The sequence below is a fragment of the Amphiprion ocellaris genome, chromosome 23 (genome assembly GCF_022539595.1).
Source record: "Amphiprion ocellaris isolate individual 3 ecotype Okinawa chromosome 23, ASM2253959v1, whole genome shotgun sequence".
In the NCBI taxonomy this organism is placed as follows: domain Eukaryota; kingdom Metazoa; phylum Chordata; class Actinopteri; family Pomacentridae; genus Amphiprion; species Amphiprion ocellaris.
This window is the reverse complement of record NC_072788.1, coordinates 17,980,918-18,003,320: the sequence shown is the minus strand read 5'-3', so window position 1 is coordinate 18,003,320 and position 22,403 is coordinate 17,980,918. Positions and strand designations below refer to the sequence as shown.

General features: G+C 40.0%; 1 protein-coding gene across 2 annotated transcripts in view; it reads left to right on the top strand.

The window, feature by feature from the left end:
* The window catches only part of eml3 (EMAP like 3), a 59,261-nt gene that overhangs the window by 23,971 nt on the left and 12,887 nt on the right, over positions 1-22,403 (top strand). Inside the window, exons 2-12 of one of the 2 annotated variants that reach the window (XM_035942561.2) lie at positions 1,187-1,363; positions 1,544-1,658; positions 1,856-2,353; positions 5,704-5,814; positions 6,084-6,112; positions 9,554-9,589; positions 11,776-11,896; positions 12,256-12,405; positions 15,952-16,021; positions 16,242-16,352; positions 19,647-19,742. In XM_035942561.2, coding sequence (XP_035798454.1) covers positions 1,187-1,363; positions 1,544-1,658; positions 1,856-2,353; positions 5,704-5,814; positions 6,084-6,112; positions 9,554-9,589; positions 11,776-11,896; positions 12,256-12,405; positions 15,952-16,021; positions 16,242-16,352; positions 19,647-19,742 — 1,514 coding nt within the window. The remainder of the gene's footprint in view (positions 1-1,186; positions 1,364-1,543; positions 1,659-1,855; positions 2,354-5,703; positions 5,815-6,083; positions 6,113-9,553; positions 9,590-11,775; positions 11,897-12,255; positions 12,406-15,951; positions 16,022-16,241; positions 16,353-19,646; positions 19,743-22,403) is intronic. The other variant, XM_035942562.2, reaches the window with a different exon arrangement.

The window sequence follows — 22,403 nt, the reverse complement described above, 5'->3', positions numbered from 1 at the left end:
CATACAAATTTGTCTTTCTGTACATGAGGACACTATCCCTCTCCCTAAACATCTAACCCCAATCAATATCCTAACCCTGACCTAAATAGAAAGACCAGGTCGTACCCTTCAAAGAAAGGCCCTCATGGTTTAAGACTGTAATCCTTGTAAAAATAACCATTACACACACGCACAATAAATATGCAAGATTGTCTTAACAAACCAGAGCACTTGTCATAGCTATAGTCAACTTTTAAAAAGTTGTTAGCATGCATTTAGGTTCTTTTTCCATTTTTGTTTTCATCTAGATGTCAGACACATTTTACCCAATCCTTTAACATTCAGACTTAAGTTCAACTGACATCAAGTTATTTGGGCTTCTTGAACGTACAAAAACAACATAGAATGGTGGAAAAAGGCCTTTGATTTTGCAAAAGTTAGTGTTTATTGGAAAGGTTCCATGTTTCTTTTAGTGTCAGCTACAATTGCATGCCTTCATGAGCTCATCCAAAGACAAAAATAAACAAGAAAAGCACCTCAGAGAGCAGTACTCCGCCAAGGCTGCTCAGTTGTATGATTTCCGACGGAAGAAATCTTTAAAAAAATTGTGGTCCACAGTGGTTGATTTGTAGTAGGATCACAATCATTTGATTATCAGCAGGTAGCTGACGCAAAGTTCATTTGTTGTCATGGTTACAGTGACGTTGTGCCGCTATCTCACCATGATACAGAAATCTTTAACAAATCCGTGGATCCATACTATAAGCCACATCACTGCCAAAATCTAATCAGTTGGTCCTTGTGTTATTTCTCACCTTCCCTGAAAATTTCATCCAAACTGGTTAGTCTGTTTTCGAGGATGTTGCTACCAGACAGACAGACAAACCAACATCGGTCGTCACATAACTCCGCCAGGTTCCTTGGTAGACTAATAAATGCTCATCGCAGTAATCTAATGTTTTGATGTATCGACATTGGTATGTTTAGTGTTGTTTGTCTGTTGTGATTCAGAATAAGAGGTTAAAGCCACTCAACCTTTTATTGAGCAGAGGCAACAGCAGACTCTGTGGTCACAAATGGTAATTCCAGGCTTCTGGTGAATTAAACCTGCTGGATTCTAAGTTGGAGTTTTAAAGGGTACTGGAACACAGCCTACCAGCTGAGAAAAGCAGATACTCTCTCTGATATCTTACTGTTCTCTTTGTAGATGATGTGTCAGCAGACAGCAGTGCTGAGTTCCCAGACCGAGTGTCTATGATGGAGGTGCGTCTGCAGGCACAGGAGGATGAGATCACACTGCTGAAATCCTCGCTGGCCGATGCTCTGCGCAGGATCCGCATCCACGACCAGCTTCTCCCATTACTGAAGCAGCAGCTCATAGCAGGTGGGTGGTTTTCACCTGCGTATTGGCACAAGGGTGAAAAAATTTCAAAAGAAATCCTGTTTTAGATGGCACATAATGTCATTTAATTATTCATTGGCCTTGGAAAAATGTTTGGACTTACAGAGTACATTGGTTTAACATAACTCAAGAAAAACTAATAATCTGCTTTGATCCCCTCAGTTAACCCAGGTGCTTCACGGATGCTGAACCAAGTGTCCTGCTCAGATGGTTGCACCAGCAGCAGAAAACTGTCCTCCAGCTCAGCTGTTGATGGGATCCGCCACCCTGCTACCAGGTACTGCGCCTTCAAGCCAAAGACTTAGAGTGACAGAATGGATAATGACAAGCCATTACTGTATTGTTACACCAGATATATAGTCATATAGCTTGATGCGTCTGATGCATGCTTGTCTATTTGTGTTCCTATGTACGATATATGTGATTACATGTATGACTTTCCTGTGTTGTTCTCAACCTCTGAACTATCCCTAGCCAACTGTCAGAAAGCACTGCAACCAATGCTAATGGACACATAGTGTCCATGGATCACCAAACCAAACCAGCAACACTGGACAGGTCAACCCAGACAGAGCCCACCCTGTCAGTGCAGGATGCAGGGCAGGACCGGCTCACTCTTTCCAGAAGGGTCCAGAGCTTGCATTTGGAGGATGCCCTCTTTCCAAGTGAGCCTCTGCCTGAGGGGACCCGGGCCAAGCTCCACCGTGTTCCCGGTATGGAAGAGGAGGATGAAGAGCAGGAAGAAGATGAAGAAGGAGGCGGGGAGCAGGAGAAAGAACTGGCTTGGACATCATTAGTGGAAGAACCCATTCAACCCACCACCATCAGAGGACTCCAGAGGGAGGACTTCCAGGATGGAAGCTGCTCTCCAGAGGAGCCAGGCTCTGCCTCAGTCTCACTCAGGACCTCAGACCAAAACCTCAGCTCTCGCTCCGGACCTCTGTCCACCATACAGGAAGGACAGAAGCCTCTGTGCGTTATCTCCCTCATCGCCGCTTTCTTCATAACCATAATAATTTTTTCTCACGGCTGATTGCATGGCTTATAGAAACAAATCAACTGGAGTGTAGTTTTGGTGATTCTAACTCTGCAAACCCCAGTTGCATTGCAAACCCCGTAATGAAACAATCAGCCTCAAGTTGCCAGAGTGTAATGATGCCATCTTAGAGCAGGAAACCTGAGGAGGATGACATGTTCTGTTGTTATAGCCACTGCAGCCCTTTGTGTGCTTTCTTTTTCATGTGTTTGAGCAGGGGGCTGGGGATCAGAAAGCCACAGCAGAACATAATGGTGGTACTCATTCACATTGAGTGACATAGCCACAATTAGCCTCTTGGCACACACAGATCTGGGTCCAGTGGAAAATTTGACATGAGGGCAATTGAACACAGTACAATATACAAAAAGGGGTAGGGTTGGGGTATACACTGAGAGGGAACAAGGTTGGGGCTTTACAGGACTGGACAGATATAACCTTTCAAAGACAGAAAATGTTTTGAAGTAGAATATCTGCATAAACAGGCTACACCAGAGTTAATATTCATCAAACCAAACTCCAGTGGTCCTCTGAGTTACAACTTTACTGTTGCCAGAAAGTATTAAAGTTGGATGCTCCGTAAGATGTTGCAGATGTGCAGAGTTGACACAGTGCCTCTAAGGTTTTCACATTCAACTGGGTTTTGCAGAAACGCACAAACTGCTTTAATTTCTTTTTTAGTGCAGCTCTACTTTAACCCTGTAATGATTCCTAACATCGTCGCTCTCAAAAAGCGATTTGTCTTCCACTGTGAACCTATCAAATCACACTTTCTTATAGTGAGTAGAGGGCACAGTTCTGGATCCCTACTGCTTTTGTTTTCTGCTATAAGTGCTCGTGTACTCATTTGTTCTTTTGTCCTACTTTCTTCTTGTGGATTGTCAGAGGGTTTCATCTGTGATGGGTAACATATGCTCCAGAACCTCAGTGTAGCTCTGTTGTGTCCCTCAATAGAAAGCTGAGCTGTGTACAACTCAACATTTTTACTTCGTCATTAGACTATAGTAAGGGAAGGCAGCAGTTGAAATGAATGCAGAAGCTTCATGTTATAGACTTTGCCATTGATTTCATAGATTAGGCTGATGTATAGGAATCTGATCACACTTGAAATCTCCTCATGGTGCAATGTAAAGACAGCAGAGATGAAGCCGGTCAAGTGGTTTAAAAGTTCTGCCGCTAAGATGGTTTCAGAAAGAGGGGAAATCCTCGACCTGGAACCCAGTGAAGTAATAGCAGAAGTGGACATCGGTGTGATGACAGAATAAGCTGACAGTTTTCTTCCTACTCGAACCTGCACCAAAGGCTTAATTAGTACAGTGTTTTAGGAAGATGGGTTACCAGCTGAGTTTCACTTCCTAGAGCCGAGGCCAGTGACGTACTTTTTTTAAAAATTTAGTCCTGTAACACTTCCTCTGCTGATGGTTCTGCTACAGTGGTGTGTGATCAGGAACAGGGTGTGTAACAAGAAACCCCTAAAGACAACAGATTGATGGATTTTATCTGCACATGTTTGTTTGTTCATCTAGATCCAGTTCATGAACTTCATTATCAACATGACTTTTAAAAGTCAGTTTATATACACCAATCTTCTCCTCTGCAAGTTACCATGTCAAGATTAGGATTGGCACTGAATATCAAACATTAGAACCTGTAACAGTTTTATGCAAGTGATCAAAGGTATTTCCAGTTTATTAGTACTTTGGTGCAATTTTTGTGGGTTGTGTGCAAGATTTCTGTTAGTAACACTGAGATCTACAAACAACAAGGATTTTTTCTGGTCAAACAAACCACCATGCTGGCCACATTTGTTTGGAAAAGAAACTGATAATTAAAAAGTGAACAAGTTACTATCTACACTATTTGTTATGAACATGTTCACACCAGGGGCTGCACAGTGGCTTGGTAGTTAGCACTTAGCCTTGAAGCTACGCCTTCCCGGGATCTTTCTGCATGAAGTTTGCATGTTCTCCCTGTGCATGTGTGGGTTTTCTCTGAGTTCTCTGGCTTCCTCCCACAGTCCAAAAACATGCTGAGGTTAATTGGTGACATTAACCTACTCTAAATTGACAGTAGGTGTGTATTTGAGTGTGTATGTGTCTGTATATGTAGCTCTGTGATAAACTAGCAACTGCTTTTGCCAGTCAGCCACGACCCTAATGAGGATTAAGCGGTGTATAGATAATGGATGGATAGATGTTAACACCAACGCTCTGCTCTTTTGGCTTGCTTGGATGGATTTAACAGTGTTTGTTTGCTCTAAAGTAGCTACAGGTGTTAGTGTGCCAGGCTAGCTAGTTTAGTAATATGTAGTGCATTAGAAGCCTAAGCTTATGTCCATAGCCAAGAGAACATCCACCGCGTGGGGAGCAGTGTAACATTGGTCCTCGAGACCAAAACAGGGCAGAGATGCTCTGTAATTGATTTGGGAAAGTTTATCCAAAAACATTTAGTTTGTCTTCAGTCTTTTGTCCTCAAAACCTTCCCTCGCATTAAAGTATATACAGTTTAAAAATACTGGAAATAAAAAATAGACCTAACCTCAACTTTTAAAGTTGTTTTTTTTTTTTTTTTTTTTTTTTTTTACTGTTTTTGCTTCTTGTACAGTAATGTCAGGATTGTAGAATATCTGTGTCTTCATTTCATGGCAAACAAGATATCCAGCTCATAAAAGGGACTTTAACTTGTAACACCTTTCACTGACTGTATGGAGAACAGAGTATTCGTTCTGCCCTGTCTTGCTCTTTTCTTACTCTTTATTTGGGGAGGGGAACATCATGTCCAGGAAGCTAATGTTTATCAAAGCTGCAAATTGAAATACAAAATCAATGGTTGCCACACAGGAAGAAAAATTTACTGTTAGGTCTTTCTAAAGTGATTATCCCCGTGTTTCACAAATGATCATAAATTCCCATAGTAAATATACCACTGTTATCACTGTAAGCACCACACATACAGGACTTTAACTGGAAAGACTGACAGTAGGTAGGGCTTTGCAAAAGTACATTTATTTTGGTGTTATTTTTTCAAAAAGTATTAATGGCTAAAGCTAAATAAAATAGATTCCAAGTGTTATTAAAATCGATTTATCCAACTGGAAGGAAGTGAATTAAAACATTACAAGATGAAAAACAACCCTGCATGTTTTTTTTGTCATATGCATGTACTTACACTGGTAACATGTGGATACTTTGCATGGATAAATAGTGGGGTGATTGCATGCACGTGTGTGGGATCTGTGTGGAGTGTTTAAATGTGGAAGCTGACTCGACTTCATGTGGTACTCCAGGGTTCGTAGAAACAGCGAGAAACTGGGGAACCCGGAGAGGCAGAGGAAACGTCTGGACAAGAAGGCAGCGTCTTCGGCCAACCTCCTCACCCGCTCCCCCAGCCTGGAGAAGTGAGTCACGCCGCCATCACTCACAGCTATCATCACACGGTCACACGGCTCACTTTTTCCTATGGCTGCTGCAGCTTGACATATCTCATCAAGAGAGACACTTGCTGGAACGTCAATGGCTCTTGTGAATAATAATAAAATTCCATTCCCATGAACACCATCATAGAAACACAATGTGACTTTCAAGTCCAGGAGTGATTGACAGAAGATATTCATTGCTGGAGTTGTTTCTCCGCTCTGTCTCACATGGCTGTTTTCTGTGTCTACAGCCGGGCTAAGGAGCTGGTCGCCAGTGCAGGTGAGGTCATTAAAGTTTTCTGTTTTGGCTATCTCTTATTGGTCAGGAGCCATTGTGTAGTCCGCCATCAAGTCATGGCCAAAAATGTACAACTCTATAACTTCTAATGTAACACAAAGTATCTGTGACAGAATCCTGGCATTAAGTATTTAGTACAGGATCAGACCCGTTGGAGGAAAACAAGATACTCTGCAACTCTCATGACTTTCCTTCAGGACCTTTTGTTTTCTTGGTATTTAACCCTTTTACAGTAAAACCTATTTCCTCGCTCAACCAGTTCTTTGTAAGAATAATGGGATCCCACGCGAAAGCATAATTTTCTGTGAAATTTAAACCACTGTTGGTTATTTTACATAAGCATTTCTTTTTTCTTCCTCTATGCTCTGTTTACTGGTTTTAAGTGGGTGGGGAAAAGATGACAGTTAGAGGGTTGTTTGATTACTGACAATTCTGATCAAACTAAACCTACACATTTCTGTTGAACCAGACTAGCTAACTTTTTTGACTTTTTGTTAAATTATACTTACTTACCTGTCACTACTGCTTACAATATGCACACCGTAGACATTAGTGTCATTCATATTCCATGTGTCCTGTAACTTAAATAGGCTTTCTTTGCTGTATTCTGCTTTGTGTGCATGCATATGGAATTTGCACAAGGTCGTGCAGTAACTCATATACAAGTGTCATTAGTCGTATTAAGCATGTTTACAGGCCCTTTGCCATCTCAGTTATGCTGTTATAACTCTGCCAATAAACTCGGCGGAGTTTTGTGACGATCGACGTACGTTTGTCCAGCTGTTTGTTTGTCTGTCTGCCTGTTTGTCTGTAAGCAACATTACTCAAAAATGGACCAACGGATTTGGATGAAATTTTCAGGGAAGGTCAGAAATGACACAACAAGTGAACACTACATCATCTGCCTGCTGACGATCAGATGATTGTGATCCTATTACAAATCAACCGCTGCGGACATATCGGGACTTATCCGTTGGAAATCATACAAGGAACAATTGATTTAATTGTGGGGGTGTTTCTGAGTCCTATCAATTCCTGCCACCTGCTACATATTTAGGTCATGCAATTCGGTATCCGTGCATAACGTACACATGCATAACACACAGCTGTACTCAGCGCAAGATCATTTTTTCTTAAAGATTGAGCGGCCTTGGAGGAGTACTGCGCTCTCTGAGTGCTTTTCTTAAAAAATTTTTTGGTTTATTGGTAATTAGATGGAGCAGTTAGATGCTGCAGAGTTCAAACTAAACTGGCTTAATCTTCTGCAGATGATGTGGATGAAACTAAGACACACCTGAACGCAGATGATCAGACAGCGAGATACTATCAGAGACATGTAAGCACAGAGCTAAGCAACAAGGTCTCTCAGTGTTCCCTGTTAGGGTTACCATGCCTGCAATAATCCTCTTGTGTTGGCATAATCCCCTCTTGGAATTACAGTGACACTGTTTCATGTTACTGATGCAGCAGTTCATCTTGGCAGTTTTTTGTGTGAATGCTGCATTTCAGACAATGCCCCCAAATGACCTTTTAGGAGTGCAGTTCAAAAGCAGCACAGGGAGGAATGCTTTTCATGAGTGAATGCAGTTTGTAGAATACAAAATAGCTTTTAAAAAACTGCCAGTGATCATTGTCACATGTCGTTGAAAACGGGGACTTTTCCCATGTATTGGTGTGGTCTGGCTCCAGTGTTGAACTATACTTCTAAACTTGTGCCCAAGCAGCTTCTCACTGGTGCACACATGTACTCATTTGTGAAAAAATGAGTGGATTTCCCAACCGACCACGCTTGTGGTTAGCATAGCTTTTATGAGTGTTGGCCTTTAGTCTGGTTATGGTTTGCCCCATTTTTAGGCCTCATTGCTTCAAAATGAGTGTTACAAGACTCTTGTCAGTTGTGGAAGATGAGCAAAGAAAGAATTCTAGTCAAAGCTAGTGAATCAGGAATATCACTCAACAGGACATTTCTCCCCTCCTGTTTTTAAACTCGTCATCGCTGTTTTTTATGTGTTCTGTGGAATTAAAGGGCCTGTTTGAGCCACATTCACTCTGGTTACCCGAGCTGCTGCACCACTCTTAACTTGCTTGATGGAATGATGGATGATCAGCACTGCAGTGTCGGATGCCAAAAACACATTTTTCAAGTCTTCCTCTCATTTAATCTCAATCTCTTCATAACTCTCATTCATTTGAGTAATCGCTGTGCTTGGCTTGAGTCTTGCTTTTTAGATTTTTAACAGTGAAAAGCAATAGGAAATGTTAACTAAAGACAGAACAAAGATGCCAAAAATATTATCAACCCAACTGTATTCGTAGCATTGCATATTTAACACTGTCCCCAAACGCTGACACTATCTTATCAGATCTTCTTACTTATTCTTTGCTCAGACAGTTTTTGCCAGTTTTACACAACATATGGCTTTATGCACTTGTAGTCCAGCTGAAATTGAAGTGAACCTTCATGCTGTTTGACGTGATAGTGGCCGCTGTATTGGTGTTGTCCAGAGTTAATTTTTCTGTTTAATGGGGATTAGAACTTATAAATGTGTGAAGCACAAGTTTAACAGCATGATTGGTCCTCTCAAACATCTTCAATGGCTAACTTCTAATGCTACAGGCTTATTGAAAGGCAGAAAACACTTCCTGTATCAGTGTTCATTGAATGCAATCCAGCACCGTAGGCTCTCTTCTCTGAACTTAAGTTGGTCTCATTAAACAAAAAGGCAGTCAAGATCTGTGATTACTGTCGGCTATGCTAGCTATTGTTTCTAATGTCTAGTTAAATGCTTGGAACTGTTCATGTTTGCTGTTACTGACACTGTTGACCTCGGCTTATCCCAACATGAAGTATTTAAAAATGATTCTGATTTCATTCTATGTCATCAGAATGAGTCATATTTTTCAGACAGTTGTCATGATCAGTGTTCTTATCAAGAACTTGTACTTTGTACTTTGTCAGATCCCACAACGACTTAAATGGGAATGACTTTATCTACCTGTTCGGTTTCCTTACTGTCCTGTGATTTCTTTTATTGGTAGAATGAGGAAGGCTTCATTACAGTGACTCTCTGTGAAACTCTCTGGCCTTTTGCCGCTATTTGCTAAGATAATGATAGGTAAAGCCCCTTAGAACATTTATATTTAAGTCTGTGCAGCCCTTACCCTCCAGTTACATAAAAAAATACAACAGTCGCCAAGATGACAAAGCCAGGTTAGACGTCCAAAAAGAAATGGGAAAGGAAAATAGAGCCCTGCTTGAAATTTAAAGCTCATAGATCAGACGCACATAAATCTAGAATAGATCCTTGGGGATTCCTGAAGTCCAGGTTAGGTTAGCTATGGCCGGAGTCAGCTGAGATTTAAAGCTCAGAGGGTCTATGTGTTTATTTGCCTGGCTAACCTCATGCTTTCATTCACACACAGGATCTCCCGGCTCCAGAAGAGGAACCTATAGTCAAGGTAGACCTGCTATTATGTTTCTTTGTATTTTTGCACTCTTTATGTATTGAAGGTCAGCAGAGCAGGCTGGACTTTTCCAGCAATATCACGTTTATAGTCTTCTGCGGTTGTCAGTCGGCAAGTGACCAGTATAACATACTAAAAATGAGTGTTGGGCTTGAAATTGGAGAACTACATTCATCTGGTGGATACAAAGACTTGAAATGGGATGGCAATGTTGCACCATGTTTGGTAGATATGCTATTTGTTAACAATTTATTGGCAACAGCTTTATAATGTGACATGTAGCTTGTCAAATGTTGTGTTTTCAAGTTGTTCTGCTGCCCCCAAGAGACTAGTTAATGACTGAACTGAGCAGATTTAGATTTTGTTTCTTCTTTATTGGTGTATCACACTGTATTTCACATCACTTGATTCAATGTCCAATCTAGTCTCTCACATCACTTGTGTACTATGTCCTCTTTCACTGTGGTGGGTTCACGTGTGGTTGTTCTCCCACCAACTGTAACCCTCTACCTCTACCCCTCTACCTCTACCCCTCCATCTCTATCCCTCTACCTCTTCCCCTCTACCTCTATCCCTCTATCTGTATCCCTCTATCTCTACCTTTCTACCTCTTCTGTCCCTCTCAACCCGCCCGGCCAGCAGGCAGATGGGTCCCCCCACATTAGAGCCGGGATCTGCTCGAGGTTTTTTTCCCTGTTAAAAGGGTGTTTTCCTTGCCACTGTCACCTTTTGCCTTGCTCTGGGGGTCAGGCATATGGGTTCTGTAAAGCGTCTCGAGACAATTTGACTGTAATTGGCGCTATATAAATAAAATTGAATTGAATTGAATTGAATTGAATTGAATTGAATTGAATTGAATTGAATTGAATTAGAGGAGAACAGGGTAAGATGAGCCTGTGGGTTAGTTGAACCACCCTTTGTTTTAGTTAACAAAACATTTTTTTGCTGTTCGAAGTAAATTTTTCATGTTTATGGTTTTATGAGTGTTGTGTCTGAACAATTATTGAGACATCTGAAACTATTTCACACATGTGTTAGTACCTTAGTGAGCTACAATGTGAGGACGAGGTGTTAGCATGAAGTTAGCTCTAAAGTGCCCGGATGATGCACTTTTGTTAAATTGCTGGGGTTAGTTGAGCCACTGGGTCCCACCTATGACTACTGGTAAATAATTACATTACTGTAATTCTATATCGTATTTTTACATTTTATAACCAAAATGATGTGATCTTTTGATTTTGGAAGACAGACAGGGCTTCTCTTAAGGATTTGTAGAAAGCTGTAGGAGAAATAAAGAATGGGAAGTCCATAAATCAGGTTACAAATGAAGATCAACAGAATGACTTTAAAGCAAAAAAAAAAAAAAACAACAACAAAGAAACAAAACAGTAAATAACTAGAACAGGGTTCAAGAAAACAGGATATGCCCACCAGGTCGTGGATGCAAATGGGTTTTGCATTATATGAGGAATAAAATTTTAAATTTTACTTCAACATACACTACCGTTCACCCAGACAATTTCATGTTTTTCATGAGAACTCACACTTTTATTCATGTGCTAACATAACTGCACAACTTTCAACACCATTAGCTAACACAATGTAGCATTAGAACACAGGAGTGATGGTTGCTGGAAATGTTCCTCTGTACCTCTATGGAGATATTCCATTAAAAATCAGCTGTTTTCAGCTAGAATAGTCATTTACAACATTAAGAATTTCTAGACTGTATTTCTGATTCATTTAACCTTTTGATGCATAAAATGGGTTCATAGATACCCATTTTCCATTGAATATGGGTCACTTTTGACCCACGTTGTGCGTGAAAGGGTTAATGTTATCTTCATTAAAAAAAACAGCTTTTCTTTCAAAAATAGGGACATTTCTCAGTGACCCCAAACTTTTAAATGGTAGTGTACATGTTTGATTTTGAGACATTCCTGTCATACCTCCACTGTAACGACACCTCAAGTAAAAAGTGGCTCATTTTACCCCACTCTCCCATATGTCTGAAATAAACTGTGAGGATGACTGATGAAGCAGCAATGTTTTATATGCCATGACTGAAAAGGTGCTGTATAAAAACATGATGCATCAAGGGAAAATCAGCTAAGGCTCGTTTTTGTCTAATTCTGTGTCTTCTCACAGCTTTCCACCCTGCTGTTGTTTATGTATTCCAGGACAGTCCATCAAAATGTTCATCCGTGGCCGACCCATAACCATGTACGTCCCCTCTAATATCCAGAACTATGAAGACCTGAAGATGGAGCCGCCGTCTGAGAGACTGGACCTGGACTGGGTGTATCCTTCCACAGCGCTGTTCAAGCTCATGTTCATATTTGTGAGGGTCATGTTATAGTCAGACACTGCTGGTTTTAATGTGTGGTTGTTTCCTGGATTCAAGTCACACAGCGTGTATTGGAAAATATCGCCCTATTAGTCTAGTGTCTGGGACAGCAGGGTCAACAACAGATTAATTTATATTTGTAAAGATATGGTTGCCATAAAAAGGGCCAGTTTACTAAACTAAATATCAAATGATTTACTCACCTCTCTACCAGCAAAACCATTAGCTAGCTTTAACGATACAGTTTGTTTGTTGTGTGACTTGTTCCCTAATTGTATGAGGTCATGATTTCACCTTGACCCCATCATGCTAGCTATGGTTATCGGGGACGGGACTGTCGGGCCAATCTGTACTTCCTTCCAACAGGCGAGGCAGTGTACTTCATCGCCTGTGTCATCGTGCTTTATCACATCAACAACCGCACACAACGGCACTACCGCAAACACACAGACTGCGTCCGCTGGTCAGTAGAACAAAATGAATCAGCTGCCATACATAGATATCTGTCTATACAATCCAAACATATGAAAAAATGAAACCTAGAAGAACATTTTTATCAGTCTAGTTTAGAAAGCCAATTGAGAGATGAATGCCAATTGTGCCTTGTCCAAAGTTCAAAAAATACACAGCTCCAAAGCTCTAAGTAATGTGCTATGCAATAGTAAGTTCTGGTCTTGCGTGTTGTTTTTTTTTCATGTTGCTTTTATAGAGTTAATAAAACACAAAGTGGTTCATTTAGTGCACCTTTTGGTGTTAAACTAGGGGATATTCATTCTCTCACCCTGTTTACAATATGCACAAATATTCCGTTTAGGTTCTGTTGTTTGTTGAAATTGAGGATGACTTGCCAACTTGTTAAAATTGATAAATAGCAGTAATTAATTTCACAAAAAAAGGGTTACTCCAAGAAGCAGGAAAATGCAAACTTGAATGAATGTAACACTGGAATATACACCTGAATATAAATATCTGGGATTTATTCTTAATGAATTTATGACCCATAAAGGTGCAAGTTCAGTTTGAAGAGCTTTAAGGTCCGTTGTCAGCAGTTTAAAAGTATGTACTCTACCAGTCGAAAATTTGGACACACCTTCTCATTTAATGGTTTTTCCTTTTATTCATGACTTATTTACATTGTAGATTCTCACTGAAGGTATCAAAGCTGTGAATGAACATAAAATGAAGGCCTGATTGGTCAGTCTCCTCTGAACAGTTGATGTAGAGATGTGTCTGCCACTAGAACTCTGTGTAGCATTTATCTGGGCTCTAATCTGAGGTGCTGTTAACTTGCCATTTCTGAGGCTGGTGCCTCTGATGAACTTATCTTCAGCAGCAGAGGTGATTCTTGGTCTTCCCTTCCTGGGGTGGTCCTCATGTGAGCCAGTTTGGTCGCAGCGCTTGATGGTTTTTGTGACTGCACTTGGGGATACATTCACACTTTTTGCAATTTTCCGGACTGACTGACCTTCAGTTCTTAAAGTTTCTCTTTACTTAGCTGATTGGCTCTTGCAATAATATGGATTCTAACAGTTGTCAAATAGAGCTGTCTACTGTGAACCTGACTTCTGCACAACACAACTGATGATCCCAACCCCATTAAGAAGGCAAGAAATTCCACAACTACATAATTCCATATATCTTGCTTCATAGTTTAGATGTCTTCAGTATGTATCTACACTATAGAAAATAGTAAAAATAAAGAAAAAACATTGAATGGGAAGGTGTGTCCAAACTTTTGAAGTGAAGTAGCTTTTTGGTGCATGTGTTTTTGCTGTATTAAATTATGCCTCAGGGATATGTGGATTCAAGTAATGTAAAACAGTTGACTCTGTACATAGGGGAATATGCTTAAAACCAAGTATTGAAATCAAACACAACTCTAGCCTTGAACCTGATAACATAGTGGATGTTCTTCGGTTGCACAATTGAGATCAGTGATCCTTTATTGGGCCCTTAAATGTGACAAATTTAAAATCAGCCTGGAGGAAAACAGGTTGTGTGAATTATGTGAATTAGTTGATAAGAATTTATGTTGCTATTCTGAATCTGGTTTTTGTTTTAAAGTAGTAGTAGTGCCTTTTAAGCCTGTTTGGGGTTGGAATAGTGTTCCAGACAAACAGACAAAAACCCAGTAAGAAGAACTAACATCCATGAAAACCTTTCGTATCTGACAGAATAAGGCTCACAATTTCCTATCATTTTAAAAAAGAAAAATCTAATCAACCTTTAAGGCTACTGAATGCCAGTTCTTTTCTAATGTCTCTATCTGCCTAACCCTGGTCTGAACTCAGCTCCAGACATCATATTGCTGCTCATATTTACTGTGTGCTCTAGAGATTTTGTAGGCGATCAGCATGCTGGCATGTTCCCACATGCCTCTGAATCATTTCAATCACCGTACAAAATATTGCTGTCGCCAAAGAAGAGACGTCTTTCAACAGCTGAAGTAAAAATGGAAAAATGTTCAGGTGTCAGATGTAGGAGACTAGGGCTTGGTTCATGTTAGCTTACTCCAAATACCATTCACAGTGCCCCTACTAGAGATTAAATTAATTCAGTGCCTGCTTTGTCAAACAGCACTGACTAACAGTCCATGTTTACAATCTCTAGAAGTCCATTTCTGTAAATTCATCAAACACCATCAGTGATGTGCACTGGATCTTTATATGTTGTGACCCTTCACCTTAAATTACCTTTTAGAGAAGAGGAAGAAATCACAGGGAGCCAAATCAAGCAACCAGATGAGGTGGAGAGCAACAATAGTGGGGTGAATGAGTGCTAGCTCAATGGCATATTACACAGTTGAAGTCATATGTGCTGCATGTTCTCTTTTAAACACTGAGGATGGTTTGGAGACTGTGGCCTCTTCCACTTACACTGCTGTTCAAAAGTTTGGGGTCACCCAGACAATTTCATGCTTTCCAAGAAAACTCACACTTTTATTCATGTGCTAACATTATTGCACAAGGGTTTTCTAATCATCAATTAGCCTTTCAACACCATTAGCTAACACAATGTAGCGTTAGAACACAGGAGTGATGGTTGCTGGAAATGTACCTCTGTACCCCTATGGAGATATAACATTAATAATCAGCTAGAATAGTCATTTACCACATTAACAATGTGTAGACTGTATTTCTGATTAATGTAATGTTATCTTCATTGAAAAAAATGCTTCTCTTTCAAAAATAAGAACATTTCTAAGTGAACCCAAACTTTTGAATGGTATTGTGTGATTGCTGTTTGATTTCTGGGTTGTAGCTGTGGTCCCAGTTGTAGTCATCAGTGATGATCTTTGACATGAAGGCTGGGTCAGGTTTTACACCGTATTTGATGTTTGCTTTCTACGTGAGTTTGACAAACATGGTGAAATCACAAATGCACATCTGAAGTAGTCAAAATGGGGCTTTTCCAAACATGGCAGGAGGACTGTTAGAGATGTAACACTGTGCAAGAAGACTGCTTCAATGGTGATAACAACCAAATTTCAATTAGGTAGTTTTTATTTTTACATAGGAGCAGTCTCAGAACTTCTAGATTGCACCTTCGTACACTCTTATATCAGCATAACAGGGAATTGAATATGATATTCCAAATGACACTTTAAAACTATCCCGCAAAGAACACTTTCACTCAATTGCAGTTTCTAGGAGCAGTTTTTTCAGGATTACTTCAAAAAATGTAGGTATAGGATTTATTATTTATGGACTTAAAATCTGCGTGTCTCATCTAGTCTTTTAACATTTGGTGGTCCATTTGTATGGATGTAGCAGGCCTAGCATGGCATCATCAGGAAAGATACTTCCCAATGTCTTTGTATCACAGATAATAATAGCAAAGAGTTTAAAGACAAATATTGAATCATGTCTACTCAGATACGCGTGATGTAACAACAGTCTTCTATGTTGTCTATGTAGAGCTGTATACATTTTTTTTTCATATTTTATCTAGAAGCTTTTCTCCCACCTCTTCTTGTTATTTCGATAAGTTATCTTTGCTTGTTTTACAGTCTCACCCTTCACCCTGACAAAGTGCGAGTGGCATCTGGCCAGACAGCAGGGGTGGATAAAGATGGCAAGGTAACTACTGCTGTTATAATAGACTTATTTTTCATTCAACAAGATCCTTTAACTGATATTTTCTTTAACCAGTATTTACTGCATTTCTATAAACTCTGAATGTTGGCTGTTCATTCATATATCCATTCTAATTTTCATACCATTACTTAAAAACAAAAGCAACTGAAACATATTTTGCGGAAAAAAGTAGTGATGTTTCTGTATGTATTTTGTATGCTAGCCTCTGCAGCCATGTGTTCATATCTGGGACTCCACCACACTGGTCACCCTGCAGCAAATCGGCCTCGGAGCCTTCCAGAGGGGAGTGGGATCAGTGGCGTTTTCCTTCGCTGTGAGTTATTTGCAACGTATCTGCCTATCCATCCATTATCTATACATGGCTTAATCCTCATTAGGGTCATGGGGGGCTGGAATTTATCCCAGCTGACTTAGGGTGAAGATAAGGAACACCCTGGACAGATCACCAATCTATTGCAGGGCTACATATAGAGACTCACAATCACATTCACATTCACACTGACGGACAATTTAGAATCACCAATGAACCTCAGCATGTTTTTGGACTGTGGGAGGAAGCTGGAGAACCTGGAGAAAACCCACGCATGCACAGGGAGAACATGCATACTCCATGCAGAATGATCCTAGGCCCAGGCCGTGAACTGGGGATCTTGTAGCTGTGAGGCGACGGTATAAATTCTAATTTGCAATTTAAGTAGGCTTTTGGTATTAAATAAATTTACATGGTTCAAAATTTGTGAACAGATACACGTTCAAAAGTTTGGGGTCACTCAGACATTTTCATGTTTTCTGTGAAACCTCACACTTTTATTCATGTGCTAACATAATTGCACAAAGGTTTTCTAATCATCAATTAGCCTTTCAACACCATTAGCTAACACAATGTAGCATTAGAACACAGGAGTGATGGTTGCTGGAAATGTTCCTCTGTACCCCTATGGAGATATTCCATTAAAAATCAACCGTTTTAAGCTAGAACAGTCACTTACCACATTAACAATGTCTAGACTGTATTTATATTTTTTAAGTTATATTTTGGACTTTATTATAGTGCACACTGGAGAGAGAGACAGGAAACATGCGGAGAAGAGTTGGGGAATGACCTGCAGTCAATGGCCACGGGCTTGACTTGAACCCATGACCGCTGTGTCGGGCACTATAGCCCTGTTTATGGACCGCCTGCTCAACCTGTTGAGCTACATGGGCATAATTTAATGCTAGCTTTACTGAATAAAACTGTTCTTTCAAAAATAAGGACATTTCTAAGTGACCCCAAACTTTTGAACTGTAGTGTATATTATTATTTTTGTAAAAAATATTAAATGTTCATCTAAACGTCTAAAACTTTTGAAATATTAAACACAAACAAAAAAATGTGACTTAAATACATTGTCTTTTAAACTCTAACTTTATTTGTGCAAATTTTTCTGTCTCATCTACATTCTACAGCAACAATTAGTCCAATTAAATTTGCAGTCAGCAGAAATCTGGAAAAGGAAAAAACAAACAAAAATTAAAAAAAAAAAAAAAAAAAAACGCCACAATTTGAACATATACAGCTCTTTTCCCGCGGCTCTTCATTTTCTCTGTTGTAAGCCTCTCCCACCAAATGAACGAATATTTCAAACACGCAAACATAGTCAAGCCACAAGTCACTGTTCATTTGCGGCATCACCTTTCTCTCACAAATGAAAATCCTCTGTCTAGTCCACATGTTGCTTTCACCACTATTTATAGTATCTCACTTGACCTGGGTGAAGCCCTGCGATTGGCTTAAAACTGGGCACTGATTTGTAAAGTCTGAAAACAAAGCCCAGAAGAGGGGCAGAAGTCCTCTCAGACCACTTGAATTACAGGATGCTGAATAGAACTTTTGTCCAATGATGCCCAAAATACTGCCTTCCAGAGCTTCATTTGTGTTTTAGAGTGACTAATTATCTCTAGTATCTGCTTTGGAGGTTTAACCATTCTTTCGTTGATTTCCTGGAATGCTTCAGATCATTGTCTCTTCCTGTGACTCATTTTTGGCCCAGCTTCAACTCTATGACTGATGGCAGCATCGTCTCTTCAAGAATGTCTTGATGAGCCTTGAATGTTTTGCTTACTTGATTATGTGAAGCCATCCAGGTCCGGAGAAAGGAAAGCATCCGTCATTGTTAACATTCCTACCACCATGCTTCACTGTCAGGTTCCTTTGGTATTCAGTGTGACCTTTTTACCACATAGATCGTGACCAAACATCTGATCTGAGATTGTCCTTCCAGAAAGCTTTCAGTTTGTCCTTGTCAAACTGAGTTGAGCAGCTTAGTTCTGTTATGAGAGCAGTCGCTTCTTCATGAATTTTTATGAATGAACACATATGGAATTATGTAGTAAACAAAAAAGTGTGTAATAAGCCAAACATGTTTTATATTTTAGATTCTTCAAAATAGCCACTCTTTGCTTTGATTACTGCTTTGCACACTCTTGCCATTCTCTCCATGAGCTTCATGAGGTAGTCACCTGAAATGGTTTTCTAACAGTCTTGAAGGAGTTCCCAGAGATGCTGAGCACTTGTTGGTCCTTTAGCCTTCACTCTGTGGTCCATCTCATCCCAAACCATCTGGATTGGGTTTAGGTCAGGTGACTGTGGAGGCCAGGTCATCTGATGCAGCTCTCCATCATTCTCCTTCTTGGTCAAATAGTCCTTACACAGCCTGGAGGTGTGTTTGGGATCATTGTCCTGTTGAAAAATAAATGATGGTCCAACTAAACGCAAAAAGGATGGGATGGCATGTCACTGCAGGATGCTGTGGTAGCCATGCTGGTTCAGTTCACCATCAGTTTTGAATAAATCCCCAACAGTGTCACCAGCAAATTTTTCCTCTCATCGTAGTTCACCTGCACGGGTGGGTTTTGGTAAGACTAAATCAACCTGGTTTCATTTTTTTATTAATTCCATCCAAGACTCACCCCATGTAGACTTGAGGTATAGGCTTGCCCTTGCCTTGAAATTGCACTTTAAAAATACGCCTCACTATGAGAAGGGTCTTTCCAGAATTGGCAAGCATTTGGTGTTAAAAATTTTAAAAACTAAACCTCTTTTACAATTTTCTGCTACATATTCATCAATAATAGGTAATAAACTATCAAAGGCTTGATTGGCTCGACTTACACATCAATGGTAAAATTTTTATTCAATGTTTTATTTGTTGTTTGCCAACCCTATTGTAATCACAGTAACAGGGTTGCTAATCCATGCTAATGTTAGCTTTTTCTCAGGAGTAGAAGCTAGATATTTAGCTGTTGCTGCTGACCAAGAGGACAAATGTGCTGAGGGAAAACTGTGCAAATTTTCCTGGAGGTCTTGTGTTTCCCTGTCAGTATGTTAACTTTTACAAGAAATGTAAAATATAACTGGCAAAGTAGAAGCGTTTTAAAATAAATGGATAAAAGTAATCTTTGTTTTTAAAGTGCTCTCTGAAGAGCGGTGACTGTGACATATGCTGGTGCTGTAGAAATTGTCTTGGATTTGGCTTTTTTCATCAACCTGTATTTGTTCAGGAAGGCCAGACACATGCAAACACACACCCTTATTCTGTTTTTGTCTTGTTTGTGATATTTTCAGGACTCCGGTGCATTCCTGTGTGTAATCGATGACTCTAATGAACACATGCTGTCAGTATGGGACTGTACCAAGGGGACCAAGCACGCAGAGATCAAGGTAAAGAATAGACAGAATAAAGTCAAGGTTCAATGCAAATGAATGTAATGGGCTTAATCAAGGATATTTTAACACCATTACAACAGTCATGTCTACATATTTTCACTTGATCTATTCAATGTAGCCACACAGTTGAGTGTACAGGTGCTGTATTAGGGCATGAATAATGCCACATGCAGCTCATGGAGGCAGTTAGGGTCCTTTAAAGTCTAACTTAAAGTATATCAGAATTGGCACTCCTTCTCAAAATAATAAATAGTCAAACCAGAACATACAAACACGACATCCAGGTTTTCAGTTTTATTGTTATGCAACCAAGAAACGGAGTTAAGTGATGATCGCTGTTGGTTTGTCTGTCTATCTGACTGTTAGCAACGTTACTCAAAAATGGATTACCAGATCTGGATGAAATTTTCAGGGAAGGTCAGAAATGACACAAGGACCAAGTGATTAGATTTTGGCAGTGATGCGGCTTATAGTCTGGATCCACAGATTTGTTAAAGATTTCTGTATCATTGCGAGATAGCATCACTGTAACTATGACAACAAGTGAACGCTACGTCTACAGCTGCCTGCTGACTGTGATTGTGATCCTACTAAAAATCGACTGCTGTGGACCATAAATTGTTTTCAAGATTTCATACGACTGAGCAGCCTTGGTGGAGTACTGCGCTCTCTGAGTGCTTTCCTTGTTTCTCTTGGTCTCATCTGACCAAAGAGTGTGCCCCCAATATTCCTCATGCTTATTTTCATATTCTTTAGCAAAGTTTAATCTTCAGATTTTCACCTCAAGGTTCAAGGAGGTTTTTCTTGGATGCTGTCCATAGACATTGGCATTATGCAGTGCTCTTTATTCTGTCTGAACTGTAACAGAAAAGCTGTCACTCTTAGTGTTTCATTGATAAGCCCTGTGCTAAGTCTGAAGCACTTGCCCGTTTGTTTTACAGAGCTAAATTGAGCATGTAGTCTCTGTTGCATCAGTGTAGGAGGCTGACCACTGCAGGTCTGATTAGATCTGATTAGTTCTGGTGTTCACAGTTCATTTTATAACTAAGTTCATGTAGTGAGGCTGATTGGAAATCATAGAATAGGTGTACTCCATTTAGTAGCTCATCACAGGTGTAATTACTGTTGCGTTGAGATTCTACTGTGGGGCCTCTGTTTTCAAACTAGCCTTTCTAAAGTTGTGGTGGTAGCATCTCTGCTTCCCAAAACGCCTCAACGTCACTGAGAGCAATTTCAACATGAATGCCATGGCAACAGTGTAAATATTTTATAGAGTGCATTTGTCCATCTGCGCATGTGTGTGTGTGTTTCTTTAATGCAGCGGGAGTGCATAGGTGAGTGTTTGAACTTGTTTATAATTTCAAGTCAAGACTTTAATGTCCTTGTGCAAGAACTTATATATTTTGTGGAACATAGCATGCAGAGTACATGGTTGAGTGTAGGAAGACGGCTCAGTTGGACAGGCCAACTTTGGCCCACAGTGTATAAACATACGAGTTCATCCAGCAGGAACGAGATAATTATGACCTCCTCCCATCTCCACAGCAGTGGAATAATCCATATGCCACTTTACAGCACGGCTATGAATTGAGCTTTTTGTGTAGAAATCATACTTCTGTACTTGGTGTACATACTGAAGACAGAGTTACACTAGACCTACCACTGTGTGTACCTGGTGGCAGAGTACTTGTCAAGAAAATTTGTTTTCTTTGGCCTTCTTAAAATAGGAGTTGCATTATTTTTAACTTAAAGCCTTTTTCTTTTCTCTTTTTTCTTTATTTCTTTACCATTTGGGGCCAGCAAAACAGGCTGAAAGCACATCATCTGTTGTACCACCTATACCATGACCACTAAATTGCCTGAACTGTGATTGTTTAATGGGTGTGGATGATTTATTGTGGCGCAGGTGTTTGTTTGCCATTCTGAACGAATGCATCAGTGTTAAACTGCAGAAAAAGACGGCACAGTTGATCCCAAGATACAGAGCTGTGGTTATACTTGGGTCATTCCACCTCAATTCACAGAATTTGAAGAAAAAAAAAAACGCCTCTTATTTGTTAGATTTTTTTTCTGCTGTGGTTACATATGTTAGTCATTTAAAAATGTGTAATATCTGGGGTCACAGCTAACAATAGTTTTTGAGTTAAAATTCTTAAAGAGAGGTGCGTTCATGACGCTTTCCACCAGCCATAAAACCTTTATTTTTTACCTTTCATGTTGATAAATGCACCTTTAAATAAATGCATGAAGTACAGTTTGAAGTTTTAAAGGCTACTCTGATAAACATATTAATAAGACCAGTGACTGTATGTTGTGACAAGAAAAGCACTCAGAGAGCGCCGTACTCCGCCAAGGCTGCTCAGTCGTATCATTACCGACGGCTGAAATCCTGAAAAAATTTGTGGCACTATAGAATGTGGCCATTTAATATAGATGTACCCACAAACAAAATGACCTTGCGCTGAGCACAGGCGTCTGTTCTGCATGTGTACATTATGTACAGATACCAAATCGTGTGACCTAAATATGTAGCGAGCGGTGGGAATTAATGGGACTCGGAAACATCCCCATAATTGAATCAGTTGTTCCTTGTATCATTTTCGGCGGATAAGTCCCCATAAGTCCACAATAGTCGATTTGTAGTAGGATCGTTAT